This window comes from Streptopelia decaocto (genome assembly GCF_964273445.1).
Source record: "Streptopelia decaocto genome assembly, chromosome: 10".
Classification (NCBI taxonomy): Eukaryota; Metazoa; Chordata; class Aves; order Columbiformes; family Columbidae; genus Streptopelia; species Streptopelia decaocto.
The window spans coordinates 13,265,623-13,282,819 of NC_138665.1; the positions used below are offsets into that span (position 1 = coordinate 13,265,623).

At 37.0% G+C, this 17,197-nt stretch overlaps 1 protein-coding gene across 1 annotated transcript in view; it reads right to left on the reverse strand.

Moving 5' to 3' along the window:
• Nucleotides 1-17,197, reverse strand: part of LRCH2 (leucine rich repeats and calponin homology domain containing 2) — a 47,867-nt gene that overhangs the window by 17,292 nt on the left and 13,378 nt on the right. The window contains exons 2-11 of the mRNA XM_082062108.1: nt 13,714-13,858; nt 11,382-11,508; nt 9,268-9,373; nt 9,034-9,170; nt 8,698-8,831; nt 8,229-8,316; nt 7,029-7,140; nt 6,616-6,713; nt 6,461-6,528; nt 6,121-6,225 (exon numbers count right to left, since the gene is read on the reverse strand). Of these exons, the coding sequence (XP_081918234.1) occupies nt 6,121-6,225; nt 6,461-6,528; nt 6,616-6,713; nt 7,029-7,140; nt 8,229-8,316; nt 8,698-8,831; nt 9,034-9,170; nt 9,268-9,373; nt 11,382-11,508; nt 13,714-13,858 (1,120 nt within the window). The remainder of the gene's footprint in view (nt 1-6,120; nt 6,226-6,460; nt 6,529-6,615; nt 6,714-7,028; nt 7,141-8,228; nt 8,317-8,697; nt 8,832-9,033; nt 9,171-9,267; nt 9,374-11,381; nt 11,509-13,713; nt 13,859-17,197) is intronic.

The following is a 17,197-nucleotide window of genomic DNA, read 5'->3' on the forward strand; positions in this document are numbered from 1 at the left end:
AGCGATAATTACTATTTAAATTAACCTTACATCTTCAACTGAAAGAAGTGGCAAATTCAGAGTGAATTTGTAGCAAGATGTGACCATTACAATAGAACAAGTTAAAAAAACATAGAAATTTGAGTCACCTAACAGTGTGATGCAACACTTGCACCAGAAGTGACACTATCAGTGTGAATTAGCGATCGTATCTGACACAGGCCGTTTCTTTTTTATATGTAAGGCAAAACTATTCAAGCTGATTCAGACACACACAAATGCACATTTCAGCTACTCTGTTCCTATAAAACATGTATATAATTGATGTTTCAGTTTATTATAAACTAGGTTTATTATAAACAAAGTATATTTTTATACTTTGTAACAGAACACCAAACAATCATTTTTGATACTTCCTGTCTATAAACTGAAGACTATTGACAGGGAAGTAAAAGCAAGTTCAGTATCTGTCAGGGTAGCAGTTACTAGTGCAGTCAGAGAAATGCGAATTTCCTGTGGAATAAGGAACTTGAAAGTTTTTAGTTAAAGAAGATGGTGAATAAAATTAATCTGAATTTACTAAACTGGAGACTAAGGAATTCATGGCAAAATAATTTGTTCAGCTGGAAAAGGAGGAAAAAAATAAATCACACAACTGTAGTCATGTGAAGAACTTTCTTTGGGAAATAAAACGCAAAACTGAGTATGCAAAGTAAAAGTACAAGTAGCTCAGATGCTCATATACAAAGTCATGCTCTTTTAAGCATGGTGCTAATGGTGCAAAGATTCCCGCAACCGTTTCCATTCATACTACAGCTCATTAAATCCAAAACTTTTTTTATTAGACAGATCAATTATCAGGCCAATGACTTACTGATGATGGTATTTAATTGCTAAGTAAGAACTTGCATAAGACACTTGTGTTAGTACCGCAATTAATTACATACTTATGGCTTCTACTAACCTCACAAGTTACATTGTTACAGAGGTAGCATACAAGCCATTACTTTGAAAGGGTTCTAAAACTCATACAAACTTTAAAATGTTAATCACTTAATGGTACATACACAATTACATGTATTTATATATATTAAATTAAAGAAACACTGTGACTCATTTTTCTAGTTTTATGTCATGCAAGCATAACATCTACTCCAAACTGCTGACTAGATGGGTGAGAAAGGTCATGGCAAGACCAATTCTGATACTTGAAAATATTTTCTGAAGTTTGAAAATTTAAAGAGTGGAATCTCTTCTTAGTCACTAGGACACAAATTAAGTGAATGTTTGTAATGTTATTTTAAGGTTAGCTGTCTTCAAGTTTAAAAAAGCAAGCACTACCTAGGGTCTCTAAAGTATCTATAAAGACACTAGAAAACTTTTACGATGAGATAAAAAGAAGATGGATTTTAAATTACTTCAGAAGCAGTCTACTATCTGCACATATGGCTCTGCTTTGTGATCCTAAACTGTGCTCTAAGGGATTTAGACAGCTTATAAGAAGTCACCACCATCAGGTAAGAACACATACTTAACTTTGATGCAAACTGAAACAGGCTCATTTGATACTAATGAAGATTATTTAATCTAAGGGATCCTTCTTTCTCTTGAAACAGACCAGGAGGATCCGGAGTAACTCACAGAGTTTCAGTTGATAAAATAACCAAGTCTGAAATCACTTGATCCATCATCTACATGTCTGAGCTTATCTACACAGCCCATTCCAGATTTCTTGTTACCTGTGAGGTTTGTGTATCTGCAAATGATTCCCTCATGGCTGTCAAAGGCAAAACATGTTGTCACTGGTCATACTAACTTAAAAATAATCACTTCAAAACCAAGATCTCAAAAAACAAACAAGAGAAAGCATGCCAAAGGGACACGAAATTGTGCTTCTAGGTTTAGACTGATTTGAACATTCTTTAGAGAGTTGCCTAATTAAGCATTTTCCTTAAACTGTATTTCTTCTTAAATAACAATAAAAACATTGCAATCTATTTTTGATAACAAAATATTTTAGGCTAACTTAGCCAATCCCTTTATTCTGTTTTTGTTCAAGAAATGGCCAAAACAGTTTGTTTTGTCCACATTTTAACCTTGAAAATCTGAAGCTCTACAAACACTTTATACCTTGATGCACGTCCTGCGGCCCTTGTCCTCTGGAAGAGTTTTTCACTGAATGAAGTTCTATAGCTTAATGGCCTTCGTCTGTGTTCATATTTCATGTACACCAAAGCCAAAGACGGAAGTAGGAAGCAGGACAGGTTGAAGGGAGAGGACAGTGAAGTCATTAGCGTAGCAAGCAAAAAGAAAGAGACTGCATAATATTAAAGAAGCCACACTGAACAAACAGAAATATAATTAGTAAGAACATATTTTGCTATGCTCACTCTTCTGAGGATTCTGTTTACTCAGACTGAACCTATTTTGCACTAATAGACACAAATATCTTCACTAAACTTGGAAATATTATTCGCCTTGCTGTTTATGGCAAGAAATCATAAATGCACAAAATAATAGATTCAAAAGCAGGGATAAACTTTATATCAGAGCTGACAGTGCCCCCACACGATTAAAGATACATAAGCAAGCTTTTAAAATATAAAAGTTAGCAACTAAAAAGACTGCATATATCTGAAGAATTAAAGAGCAAAGCAGAGCCATTAGCAAGATCACTGCGTTAAGACAGAACAGATGATGAGTCCAGCAATGACCTCAGCCAGCTCCCTCAACACCCACGGGTGCATCCCATCCGGACCCATGGATTTGTGGATGTCCAGATTGCCTAACTGCTCCCTAACCCAGTCCCCATCAACCGAGGCAAACTCCTCCATTGTCCTGCCTTCCTCTGGGGCCTCAGCAGTACGGGGCTCCTCAGGACAGCCTCTGGTAGAGTAGACAGAGACAAAGAAGGCATTCAGTAACTCTGCCTTCTCTGTATCTTCTGTCACCAGGGCATCCACCTCATTCCTCAGTGGGCCTACATTGCCTCTGATGTTAGTTTTATCTGCCACATATTGGAAAAAGCTCTTCCTGTTGTCCTTGACCCCTCTTGCCAAGTTTAATTCTAAGGAGGCCTTAGCTTTCCTAGTTGCCTCCCTACACCCTCTGACCACAGCCTTATATGCTCCCCAAGTGGCCAGCCCCTCCTTCCATGATCTATAAACTCTTCTCTTCCACTTGAGCATACCCATCAGTTCCCTGTTTAACCACACAGGTCTCCTGGCTCCCTTCCTTGACTTCCTACGTGTCGGGATGCTCTGATCTTGTGCCCGGCAGAAACAGTCCATGAACACTAACCAACTATCTTGGGCCGGTTTACCTTAAAGCGGCCTCGCCCATGGGATTTCCCCCAGCAATTGCCTGAAAAGGCCAAAGTTTGCCTTGCTGAAATCCAGGGTTGCAATTCTGCTTGCTATCCTGCTCCTGCCACGAGATCCCGAACTCCACCATCTCACGGTCGCTGCAACAAATGCAGCCCTCAAACTTTACCGCCTAGACTGTGGCTGGCCAGCCGAGTAGTCCTTCCAACAAACATCAGGGAAGTTAAAATCCCCCACCACAACCAGGGCCTGTGACTGTGAGGCTGCTCCCAGCTGTCTGTAGAGGCCTCATCAACTTCTTCACCCTGATCTGGTGGCCTGTAATAGACACCCACAATAGTATCACCCTTGCCAGCCTACCCCTTAACTTTCACCATAGACTGTCAACTCGCCTCTCAACCATGCGGGGACAATACTCAATACATTGTAGTTGCTCTCTCACATAAAGAGCAACTCCACCACCACGCCTGGCTGGCCTGTCTTTCCTGAGAAGGACATAGCCATCCATGACCACATTCCAGTTATGTGTGCTGTCCCACCATGTCTCTGTAATTGCCACTAGGTCATAATCTCCTGCCCTAACACAGGTTTCTAACTCCTCCGGCTTATTCCCCATGCTGCACGCATTGATGCACAGGCATTTCAGAGAGCGAGCTGAGCGCACCGATTTCACCTCAGGGGTACAGGAGGCCTCCCCGCCTTCATGAATTCTAGAGTGATGCCCTACTGATGCAAGCCCAGCTACATCCCCATCCCCCTTCAAGTCTAGTTTAAAGCTCTCCAAATGAGCCCTCTTAATTCCTGTCCCAGCATCCTTTTGCCCCTGCGAGATAAACCTTTCCCACGTATCACTGTTTGGACTGGTGTCTTGTAAAACCAGCCATTACCAAAGAACCCAAAGCCCTGCCTGTAGCATCAGTCCTGTAGCCAATTGTTTACAGACTGAATTTTTCTATTCCCTCCCATATCATCACCCAAAACTGGAAGGAGGGAAGAGAAAAATCACTTGAGCCCCAGACTCTTTCACCATTCGTCCCAAGGCCTTGAAATCGTTTTTCATTCCCGTCAGACTGCGGGATGCAGCTTCCTCCCCATCTGTCTGGAAGATCAGCACTGGGTAGTAGTCCATTGGGTGCACCAGGCTGGTGAGTGTCCTGGTGATGTTCCTGATCCAGGCTCCAGGTAGACTGCATACTTCCCTACTATGAGGGTCAACTCTGCACACTGGGCCCTCCGTCCCTCTCAGAAGGGAATTGCCTACTACAATTACCCTTCTTTCTTCCTTATCTGATGCAGTCTTGAGGCGTGGGGTCAACTGCCTCTTTCTATGTGACCTCGTAGGTAGGCCTTGCACCACATCCTCACCTACCTCCTCTTCAAGATCCAGGGCCCCAAACCTATTACAGAGGGGCACCTGGGGAAGCAAAGCAGGTAGGGAGCAGGGTTGCCCACAGCCCCGAACTGGAACTAGCTTCCAACCCTCATCATCGTTTCTGTCCCCTACCTCTGTCTGACAGCAACAGAGCAGGGGCTGTCTCAGGTCTTCTCCCTCTGCCCGACAGGGCAAGGGGTTCATCACCTTGGGGGGGTATCCCCCTGGAGCCTCTCCGAGTGGCACGCCAGGGAGTTAGTCCACCACAAGAGGAGTGGCTTGGTATTTCAAATAATTAGATTACTGGGAAATATTAAAACTAATCAAGTAAAGCTCACATGCACTATAATTAGCCATCATATAAAAACCTAATATAAGAAAACCACACTTTTCTCATATTAATGTATTTGTAAAGAGAGAATAACTTAGCATTCTTCATCTTTTGCAATACTTTTGGTAATAGGAATGTATTAGCATTAAGACTTCATTCTTGTTTTTCCCTTTCCAATGTGACAAACCAATTCTTAAATACACTGCATGGAGTTATAAATAAAACTTATTTTATCTTTCCCCACACACATACTACTGTTCTTATATTTAATTAATACAAAATACTGCTGAACTTTTCAAGCTCTGAAATTCACAGTATCAGGATATCGATTTCTCTGCTTGGTAAAGGTACCAGAGAGAACACTGTTCCTACCCAAGTCTGTCCACATCCCATGCAACTCCAGATATACCTTCCTGATCTTCCTTTTACAGAGTTGTTAACTTGTTCTGTTACGCTCCTTTAATTTGCTGCTTGTTCTACGGCACCTTTTCAAGAAAGGTTGTGATGCTCCACATGAATTGGAGAAAGTCAGGCAGTTCATCAGGACAAACTTCCATTCTTCAATTTATTTAATTTTGTATGTATTTATAATATGTGCTCTGTCATTTGACAGAAAAATGTTTGAATAAATTTCCCCTTCAGCCCGTAGGAAACGTGTATCTCACATCAGACTGAATGGAGGAAGTATCACCTAAATTACCCCATATTTAAATCAAAATAACGAGCCACAAACTGTATGGAGGTCCCGTAATTCATACAAACTAATACAAAGTAATTTTAACATGTTACAAATAATCTACTTATGTGAGCATTAGCCATGCCTACTTAAGTATATTTGTTTTGGAAAAAAAAAAGTTAACATACATCAAAACAGGAAATCAAGAGACTTTCACACTCATCTCTTTCTCTCCATAGGAGGCCTATCAATGCTTCTCTAGACAGCAATTTTATGAAAAGAAACATAGGACAGGCATTTTGAAAGTCTCTGTCACTTTAACTGTTGAACATCTGGACAAAACTGTTCTCAAAATAAAGTGTCAAGAGCTTTTGGGCATAAGGCAGGTTAAAGAATAAATTCATTGTAACGCAAATTTTCTTAACTAATATTGTAGTACCTGTGCTTTTGTTCTTGCTGCAGTAACTGAGCTGCTATTTTTCTCAAGTCAGTCACTTCTTTGAGCTCATCGTCATCTTCAGCCAGCAGCTGTTCTTTCTGAGGTCTGAAAAATGAAACATTAATTACTTGCCGGACTTCAATAGAGAAAGAAACAGAAAGGGCTACATTATTGGAAAATAACTAAGAAGCGCTTCCTATAAGCTTATTTTCTGTCCAAGAAGGAACACTGTGTGTTCAATATGAGAATTCTCTCCTCCACATGCAAGGAGCTTAAAACAAAACCACTCTCACCCCCCACTGTCAACAAAACCTTCCCCCAAAAGACCAGTAAGATTTACCTTTTTTCATCTCCCCAGTCCTCATTCTGTTCTATTTTTTTGGATTTCTCAGGATGCTTTACCCGTTCCTTACACAGAATGAAAAATAAAATTAGTCTTGAATTCAAAATAACCTAAGTCTGCTGAACAGTTTCTCTTTTGTCAAGCTATACTACCTTGATAAAAGACAGCAATGTTCCAATCTGCACATCTCCTTGCTCAGGAACAGCTCCCTCTTCTGCATTTGGATCAATGTAATCGTACACCTCCTGGTCTAGTGAGGATTGATAAAGAATGGAAAATACGATATTAAACAGTTCTCTCAACCAATTGTTATTCCTGAGAGAGAGAAGTTCTTGTAAAAATGTCAGATAAAGATAAAACAAGGAAATCATGTCTCCTTGAGCTAGAAATAATCTTGTGTCTTCCTTTTTGGCCTGGTCTATTTGTGATTATTACACTGTTTTCTGAAATGATGAAAATACGACACCAACATATGATAATATAATTTTGTACAATTTTCTTACTAGATTTACTTAAGCAAAAGTATTTCTGTTACCTAAAATGGTAGATGTACAACAGACAGTACCTTTCTGTGGATCGAGTTTACTTCCCGTCACATGATTGTCGTTCCTTAGTGTCTGTTCCCTTGTTGATTCTGACACCTGGGAGTGAAGGCTGATTGTATCATCATCAGAAGGCTGCAAAGACAGTCACATTTAATACAGAACTTACATATAAATTACATTGTTGTATGATTTGCTAAGAACTCACAAATCATAGAGCAACTGACCCTATCATGAGGGATGGAGCTCCAGGACAGAAGATAACACCAAGTCAGGTGGGTCTTTTTCTTTTTTCTGTTTATTTTTTTGGGCAGGGGGGTGGGCCAGGAAAGGGGGTTTAAAAGAACCATAGTTTAGGAAGTGATAGACAACAATTCAGTATAAAATATAATACTGAAATACAGGATTTTGTTCAAAGAGGTCCAGTGCAGCCCCTGGCAGTGGACTAAGCAAACTCTACTTAAGTACTTTCCTATCTAAACCCTCCAACTACTTTGACCTTTGGTAAACCCCTAAAAAAAAAAAAAAATCACAGCTTTACAGCTAATAATTTGGAATTTTCTTAAAAAAACCCACACAACACTAGTCATACTCCTTGTTCTATGGATTTCCCACTACCAATCACTCTCCATTTGCAATAATTCTCTGAGTTTCAAAAATCTTCTGTTCAACACTATTCATCTTTGACATCACTGTTATCTACTACAACTCCTTAATCTAGATTTCTACAAATACACAGAACTTGTAGAGATTTTTGTTCATTGCTTTAAACCTAGCAGATCATCCAGAAGTTTACTAACATTTGAACAACAATGAGGATTACTAACATATACAACAATCGAGTTTAGTCCAAATAAACTTCCATTTTCTTCAGTACATTCATTTTGTTAATATCAAAAGAAAACTTCAAATAATTTTTGCCCTTTGTGTAGAAAATGGTTACGCACTACACACATTGAAAGATCCAAACAATTTCTTAGATCAGAATTCAGTTTTAAAATGTATGAAATTTGCACTGGAATGAACCTTAAGCAGAAAAATCAATAAGCAAATAATTTGTGTCTGATACTGGCAGTCTAATGGTTTACACTCAACTGTATAGATATTCAAAGAACATTAAATGCAACATAGTTAAGTATTTCTCAAATGATACAAAATACAAAAGAAAAAAATTCTTAAAAAAACCCCAAAATTACACAAATTCAACAGTGAAAAATACTCACTTCTGTTGTGGATAACCTTTTATCCCCATTATCGCTTCCAATGCCAGAGTCTGGTCCATGATTTTTATTGGGATAAAAGTCTTCAATGCTACATTAAGAAAAACAACACTCAAAAAACACATAGAAATGAGAGAAACAGTAGCTGCCCTTTTCTAAAAGGAAATAAACATCCTTATCAAAATATGTTCTATGTACATATCTACAGGTGCCAATACAGAATTTTTGCACAATACCTCATGTGCAGAGAACAAATTCTTAATCTCCTACAAAAGTTGTTCAAGGAAAAAAAATCACAAAGTAGAAACAATCAATTACAGTACTCTCTGTATCTATGCAATCTTCGAACACAAGCTTAGGAAATACTATGACTCCCAAAGTATTGAAATTACAGCTGTTATCTGTAATCCACAGATCACTTCATAGTAAATGCTAAAGTAAAATAAAACAAAAAAAAGAAAACAGTATTCACCTGTCTGTGAGTGGCTGGGAGGGGATTCGTTTACCTAATGATGGAAGATCCAAAGAATCTGGTTTTTTATCCATCCTGAGGCACGCCTGAATGCTGAGGAATTTAAATATATGTACTTTACCCTTTAAACATATCTGTTGGGAAACAAATGAACAACAACAAAAAAAATCTTAATTACATAGCATGTATTTTAAAAATGCACTTCAACAAACACTTGCTACTAAGAGAAATACAGCTTAAAAAAAAAATGAAAACCCGATCACTGTAACTTAGAATAGCTTCCTCTTTCTTAAGATGCTAATGCAAATTACAGAACTAGAATGCTTTAATACTAACCTGTGCTGGTGGTATCTGCATTGGATTGTTATCCAAAACTATAACTTGTAAGTGACGTAACTTTCTGTAACAAATTGGAATTTCTGTAATTTTATTACATGAAAAATCCAGCTTTACCAAGGGAAGGTCTCCTAATTCTGTATTGGGGGAAACAAACAAACAAAAAGAATCAGGTATCTTCTTCACACTTCACCTAATTTACCTACATCAAAGAAATGAAGACTAGCAGCTCACCATCTGGTAACATATGGAGATTATTTCTTCTTATATTTAATTCTCTAAGTGACTGCAATTTTCCTATCTGCTGGGGAAGAACCTGAAGTTCATTGCAGCTAATATCCTAAGAAAGATATAATGAATAAATTAACATCTTAAATGTAATTGAAGAAAACTGCTATCAGAACTAATATAAAGCATACAACAACAACAAAATCCCATCTCTTGTTTTTTCCCCACAAAGGGAGGAAGTACTGTAACAGATCTCTGTTACTTCAGTATTTACTGATTCATGCTGCATAAACTCAATTAAAAAGTTAAACCAATGAATGACAAAAAACTGGTTTTGAGATTTAAACTGTAAGCTAGGAATTAGAATTCCTGGTGTAGTTCCCATATCAGCTAAAAAAAGCTTTGTAGTACCGCTGGCAAATAATTTGCATTCTGCTCCTTTTATACAAATTTCTTCTTCCTTTAAAAAATGTACAAAAAAGCAATAGTCGGCTCACCAACTTTCTGGATCCAAGCACTAGAGGGTGACACAGCTGCACCAAGTGAACACAGACTACAGCTGCTTCTGCCACAAATTTAATACTTATTTATGTAGTCCAGACTGAGACAACAATAACATAAGACCCTTTCTAAAATTTTCATTTCTGACTCAAAAATGACTTAGAAGACTAGTTTTCTGAACTAGGTAACAATGATAGGTATCTATCTATCTGATGAAAAACTGGAGGGCAATTTTAAGGGTAAGCTGAGGCCTTAACCAGAGGAATCCAAGCTCCTCCTCCCCTCCACGCTTCTAGAGCTTCAGCTTCGGCACCAATCAGTGACTTCTGGCAACTACAATGTCTGCACAGAGCCGGACATCTCAAAGTACAGACTACTTGGGATCTACTGTTGTGTATCTATTGCAAGTTCTTCTCTATCGACATCAAATTTAAGATGTGATGCCCTACCGAAAAGTGTCTTTCTGACATGTGGCTTACTTGTCAACATTTTTTTTTTTTAAGGTATATCTATTAGTTCGGTCCATAACATGTATAACACAGGTACTGGACTGAAGCTCGCTATTATGTCCGTAATCTTTGTCATCAGGCACACATTCTAGGTTTGACAACTGTGAAAAATAAGCCAAAAACTGCAATTCTGAAAAACATTCACTTCCTGTGACCAATAGCAGTGATCCCACTCTGAAATCCTACAACATGGAAGTGAGCATGAAGAATTTCTCACCAAAGAGTAGAGGACACTAAAAAAGCCTCACAAACATTCAGAATATCTCATATTACTTGTAAATTAAAAAAGAATGTTGATTTACAGCTCAGAAATTAGGTCATGGTAAAAGACATCTTCAGGGTATACACAGCTCCTCTGGAAACAGGGTAAGGATTGCTTGCAATGACCAAAGAAATCAGACATACCAAAACAAAACAAGCAGACCTGGCTAAGTGCCAGGTCAGTGAATAATTGTGCATAGTTCTCCAAAACGCATGAGCTTAACACAGAGTAATGATCAGAAAAGGCCAGAATATTAAGAGATATGGAGAAGGAATGGATGACAAAGCACAAAACTTTAGCATGCCATAGGATCAAATCATGTTGCACAGACACGTGAACTGTGAATATTGCACATGATTCCATTCACCTTAATCAAAATAAGGAATAGCAGAAATGGTGGGAGTGGGGGGAAAAAAAACAAATAAATAAACACCACATGCACAGAAAAACACAATAATGGTTGAATGACATAACTTTTATAGGTGTATAGAGTAAATAGCAATGAACTCTTCAGATGGAAAGAAGATTCCTGATAACATATCGTAAAAATAATTAGAATTATGATTACTGTAAGGAAGGTAAACAGAAAAATTCACCATTTGAACAACTGAAGAGCAACTTTATTTAAGAGCATAAGCTTTGGTTAACCCAACATATTGATTTGTGTTTAACCCCATTTTTGAAGTTCTACAATATATTACACCTGTAATTTGAGATCAAACCCTAAGAAAAAGCAGTAACTGAATTTACATTTTGTAGCTCTATATTTAAAAAAAATTAATTTGTATTTTTCTTATACTCTAAATAGTTTAAGTTTGCTTAGCAAAATGGTTCAAAATTATACTTACCAACTCCATTAGATCTCTCAACTTTCCAATTTCTTCTGGGATGGAGACCAGCTTATTATTACTGACAACCAGAACTTTAAGTGGAAGATCAAACAGGTATTTTGGCAACGTTGATAAAAGATTGCGACTTGAAAGAAAGAAAAATGAAGCAAGGCTAGATTATAATCCTCTTTTTAAGCCTGACAGGGAGTCTGAGATGCACATTGTACAACTTTTTCCTATTCTAGAAGATATTCTCCACCTATTACGATTTCATCTGAATTTAAGCTACAATCTCCATCCTGCATTTCTTACCAGATAAAGCCTCTCAGATATGTGAATTTTAGGTCCCCATCTCGCTTGATTAAATATGTACTACAACTGAATCTGACACTGAAATGTACAGAGAAATCTGTTAAAAGAAATAATACGTTTCAGGTTTGCTCTTATTGTGCTTTCTCTTACCTTCAGAAGGACAACCTGATCTGACAGTGAAGCAATAGAAAGTTCTGTTCCCAGTAAACCCAAACGGCTTCTCATGTCAGATGGTCATGTTGCTCCTGAGCCACCACAAAAAGCCCTTAACATCTATTTATGACTTTGCTGAGCAACAGTCTGGAAGGTAAGTTTTAATTAATATTGATTTATTTTGTGTATACCATTTTCCAACTGCACGCACATATGTCTGCTTTGTACAAAAAGAAATATACTGTTACTGACAAATTGATTTTTACTGTTTAATTGATATGTATCAGAGCATATTTTAAAAAAAGCTTTTAACATGCTTTTTCTCCATGACTACAACTCATAGGGCTGCAAAACCAACCAAAAAAAATTATGTCCTTGCAACATTTTAGCTTCAAAGCAGTACTGCAATTTTGACACCACAAAATGAAAGTAAGCTTTTATCAGTATCTTTATAAAAGTATTTATTCTGTTAACTCTAAGTGAATAATACAAATACGTTTTGGATGTAGCTATGCAGTGTGTTTCTTTTTGCATTGTATTTCAGGCAGATATGACAGGCCGTTTTGGTTGGAGAGCATGACAAAAAAATAAAATATGCAAGTACACTTTTTAAATTTATTATAAAAACGTGGCAATGTAATAGTCATTCTCTGCATCACTTAAGTTTTCGCCTTTTTTTTTTTTAATAAAAAAGCTGCCTACTGTACTATGAATTGCACAATACGCTTCTTCAGCCGTCTGAAGCCAAAATTAGAATTTGAGATCATGTGGTTTTTCTTCTGTAACAAAATATTGAAACTAGTAAGCCTGCTCTTCAACTCCTGGAGTCCACATGTTCTTGTGTTGTAAAAAGTCCTCAGACATTAGGACAAAAAAGACGACAAAGTACCGTAAGACAAATGATTATTAGAAGAGTCGATTCTAGAAATTACATGCAATACCCAGTTAGAACTACATGTTACTTTGTTTCTCTATAGAGAACTTTATTCAGCGCCTCAGTTATCAAAAGAGAAATGGGCCCTTGCAGCTTTGTGGAAAGTTAGAGCAAGTTTTTCTCATAAAACACTGCAGTTTTATCATATCATTAATCCTCTTTAGAATTGCCACAGAACAGACTACTGTTACATTATTCCTATAAGTACCAATATTTGCAGATATCAAGACATAGTGGGGATTTTGGTTGCTTTTTTGTTTAGTTGGCTTTAGGGTTTGTTTTGTTTGTGGGGTGGCTTTTATTTGTGTGTTCGTTTTTTACTTTTCCAAGGATCAGTTCAAAGAGTTTTTTCAAAATAAATTCTAGAATCAATCTTGTGTGTTAAACAGCTCTTAGCTGAGAAGACTTTTTTGGACTTGATGTAGTCAATATCAGACGGACAGAATATTTTGGAAAACAGTTTCAGCTCCTTATGGGAGAGCTCTTCTAGATTCCCTCTCCTTCCAGGGCTCAGATTTATCTTTTCTTCTGAGAAGATCCAAACGTATTTTCCACATTTAAGAACAGCAAGAGATGTAATTAATGTGCAAAATTAGTACGGTCTTCTGGCCAGAGTAATCTACCCTCTTGAGAGCAGCAAATTTTTACATATGTAGTTTATAAATATTGCCTGTCTGCATAACATTAAAAACTAAGAAAATTTTGTAAACTCTCCTGATTTTCAGCTACCATAGTTTACTGACTGAAATTTTGTAATGCAGTCAATTCCTTTCCATGAAGGAAGCAATAAGTGCTGTCACTAAAACATTAAGGGTAATGCAAACAAAAGAATCATCATCCATCTGGGCAAAAATGAGTGCACAATGGCACTCAATGACCTGATGAAGTAGAATGCCACCTCTCCAATGAGGTAAGCTATGTAAAGACCAAAATAGAACAAGCATTACTCACCTAATGTTAAGGTAGGTAAGCATTTGCAGGTTTTTAATAGATTCTGGAATGGATTTGATGCAGTTGTGATACAAATTTAGTGTTTCCAGTGGTGCAAACAGCCAGACATCAGGAGGAATTTCTGTAAATCTGTTCTTTGAAAGATCTACAAGGAAAAAAAAAGTCCTCTTAGTCAAAAAATTCCCTGCAGTGAGGGATAAAAGTAGCCAGTTATTCTTGTCATGCTCTTCAAAATTAAGGTGTTGCAAGAACTGTAAAATAATTCAGTTTTACCAGATGCTACTGCATATAATTAATACAAAAAAACCCCCACACACTTATACTAAAAGATTGTTTGATATGCAATTATAACAGAAAATTAAAAAATGACAGGAATTCAAAAATATATTACCACTACATAATCAAGAACATGTAAAATGCAACTGAATATCAATTATGGTTGTCCCTCATCTATCAGTCTTTGTTCTGTGCAACGGTTGGGTTTTTCCCTCCAATTTTAGGCACAGCACTAAGTCAAAGTGTAAACATAGTAAACATTATTTTCCTGTTTGACAGCTACACTAGAATTTAATTTCATTGTACAAAATATCCGCAATGCTAAAGCTGAATTTGCAAAAAAAAAAAAAAAAATCTTTTTTTTTGCTGAAGAACTACAAGTCTCATCTAAAAAATATTCTTTATTACAAGCACAGGAACTGAGACATTCTCCAGTAACACATCTATAACTTGGGTAAAAAGATAATAAAGTTGCAAAAACCAATGCCAAATGCATTTTGCTATAAAATTAAGGATGTCATTTTGCCTAGCCTAAGAGCAGAAAGAGGAGATACCTTTGACAGGGGAAACATAATACTTGAACTAGAGTTATTTTGACAATGCACGACTGCATTATGCAAATCTGCATGCAGAAGATATGAAAAAACCACACTACAATAATGCATACCATCCCTGACTATATGAAATCTTTAAAAAGGACAAGAAAATACAAGTGAGATGTGACCCAAGAATCCTGGAAATTATCAGTTAACTACTAAAATCTGTGTCATAAACAGGCCATGAAAGTATCTTGGAAGAAAAACATTTACTTGAGAACAACTGTCTGCTTTTCTGAAAGTAACTCTGGTTCTCAACACGAGATATTTCAAAAGGATGTGGTTTCTCAGAAATGCTGAACAAACTCTTGTAACAAAGAACGAGTACAGATCCCTTGCTATTTCAGGCTTTAGTTCTCATGTTTTAACACTTGCATGAAATAACTGTGTTTCTGCCTGGCTCCTACCACATTGGAACATACAGTTTGTTCTACACTAGAACCCTGAAGTCCTATTGAAATAGGAAACAATACCCACTATTTGTCACTAATAAAATAAATAAAAATAAAAAGGTAAATAAAGAGTTGGAAGACAGTATAACTTCTCTTCCGAGAAATATTCCATTCATACATTACAATACAGTATCAGAATAGCCCGAGGGGTTCAAATCTTTGTAAAGAGAAAGGCTCAAGTGTATATAGTTTTCCACAACATTCATATAATATGTGTACTTAAAGCTTTTCAAGAAGAAGTAATGCTATTTTTATCCAAACATTTATAAGATGAGTTATGCAATTTAGTTACCTTTTGAAGACTAATAACCCAATGTATGACTGAGAAAATTTTGTAAGAAAAAAGGAGGACGCTTCTGGAATAGAGTGTCCCCTCTATAAACAAGACTTCATCTCTATCGAAACAGAAGCACGTTGCTGGCACTTAAAAGGATAAGGGTTTTGTAAGGGTTAATAGATTGAAGCAGCAAGGAAAACTGCTAAATGCAGAACCACAGATGATTTAAGATGACAACTCCTCTAGAAGTGAGAGTATAAGAATTCTTTGCTTAACCAGCTTAGACTGGAAAACTCTAAATTGGGGGCGTTAAGTGAAGACTAAATAGAAGACACTATCCATGACTGCTCATGAATCACAGGGTATTTCAATTCACCGTCTCTGCAGAAACAATAAAAGTGAGAAAAACACCATTACTAAGGTTAAGTTTAAAAGAGGAACTACAAAAACACGAAGAAGTTGTTTGCAGCTTCCTTTATTTTTAGCAGAAAGAGTAAAGTCTACTGACTGCAAGATAATTACACTACAATATACTGGAGTTCAAAAGGAAAGAATTTTAGGAAAACAGTCAGAGTTTGGAGGGGAAGCTTTTAGAAGTAAGAAGGTATCTTGTATAAATTTAAGCCATGATCAAAAGGAAAAACAAAAAGCTCAAGCTGTCGGGTTACAGTGCACAGTAAGGTAGCCAAACAGTATTAACATCACATTTGCCATGTTTTTGCACTTTTCCCTAAGCATTCATCACTGCTTGCTATCAGAGGCTTGCTGCTAGAACAGACTGGCTTTTTATTTGATCCAGCACTACCATTTTTATATTCACACTTTGCATGCACTACATGTTGAATTCAAAATATGAGACTTGGTTGGGAAATTCACACTTGAACCTCATTTTGATATTACCAGATTTTTCATTAAAAATATGCTGATCCACAAGATTAGTGTTGGGTTTTTGTTTCCTCAAAAGTGTTTCAAAATTGTATTCAGAAACTAGACTGAAAATAAAACAACCACCCATCCCTCTGCAAAACCCAGATCTGCTCTCCTAACTCATAATACTGACAGATTTTCCTAGCCAGTTTTTCTAGTAATGCTTTAGCTGAGGCTAATCCAAAAAATATCTAAGCACAACAGTAACTCTATAATTAGCCCTACAGAAGTCAATGAATGTATAAAATTAACAGTGTTCAGACCTGATATTAAAGATAAACTTCTAGCAGTTCTACACAAATCTGAGATCAACACTTAAAACATGGGTAAAATGTATTATTCTGTCAGACACAAGATGATTCTGGAAAAAAAATGAAAAACAAACAAAACAAACAAACAAAAACAACCCACAAAAACAGTGTCTAACACTGCAGAAACACCTGCATATGGTGATTCCAGGAGGAGACATTTTCCATGGCCGCAAAACACTCAGTCACCTTACAATTCAAATCCTGCGACTGTTAAAATTTATATTGCACAACAACAGCATTTAAAAAAACAACACTCAGTTTAATTATATTTCACACAGCGACTATTAATTCACTTGGACAGGCCAACAGTACTCAAGAAATACAGGCAGGCAAATGTTCTGACTCAGTGTAGTGCTCAAAAAACACCTTATGACTACATGTCCTACCAACTATTCTGTTACACAAAAATCCACTCTTTCTTTTTCTCCCATCTCAAAGAGAAAGCCGAGTCTCCTTCCTTAGCGAGGGGGGTCATATAAAGAGAAGATTATCAGGTTTGCACTCTATCTGATAAAGTTCCAAGAGTGGTATCAGCAACACCGACAAGACTAGTGTGTGTGTGACTAGTGTGTGACCTTCTCTCACAAGTAAGGACATTAGATTTCAAACACCTTTAACTTCACAATCAACCATGGTAAATGAGAA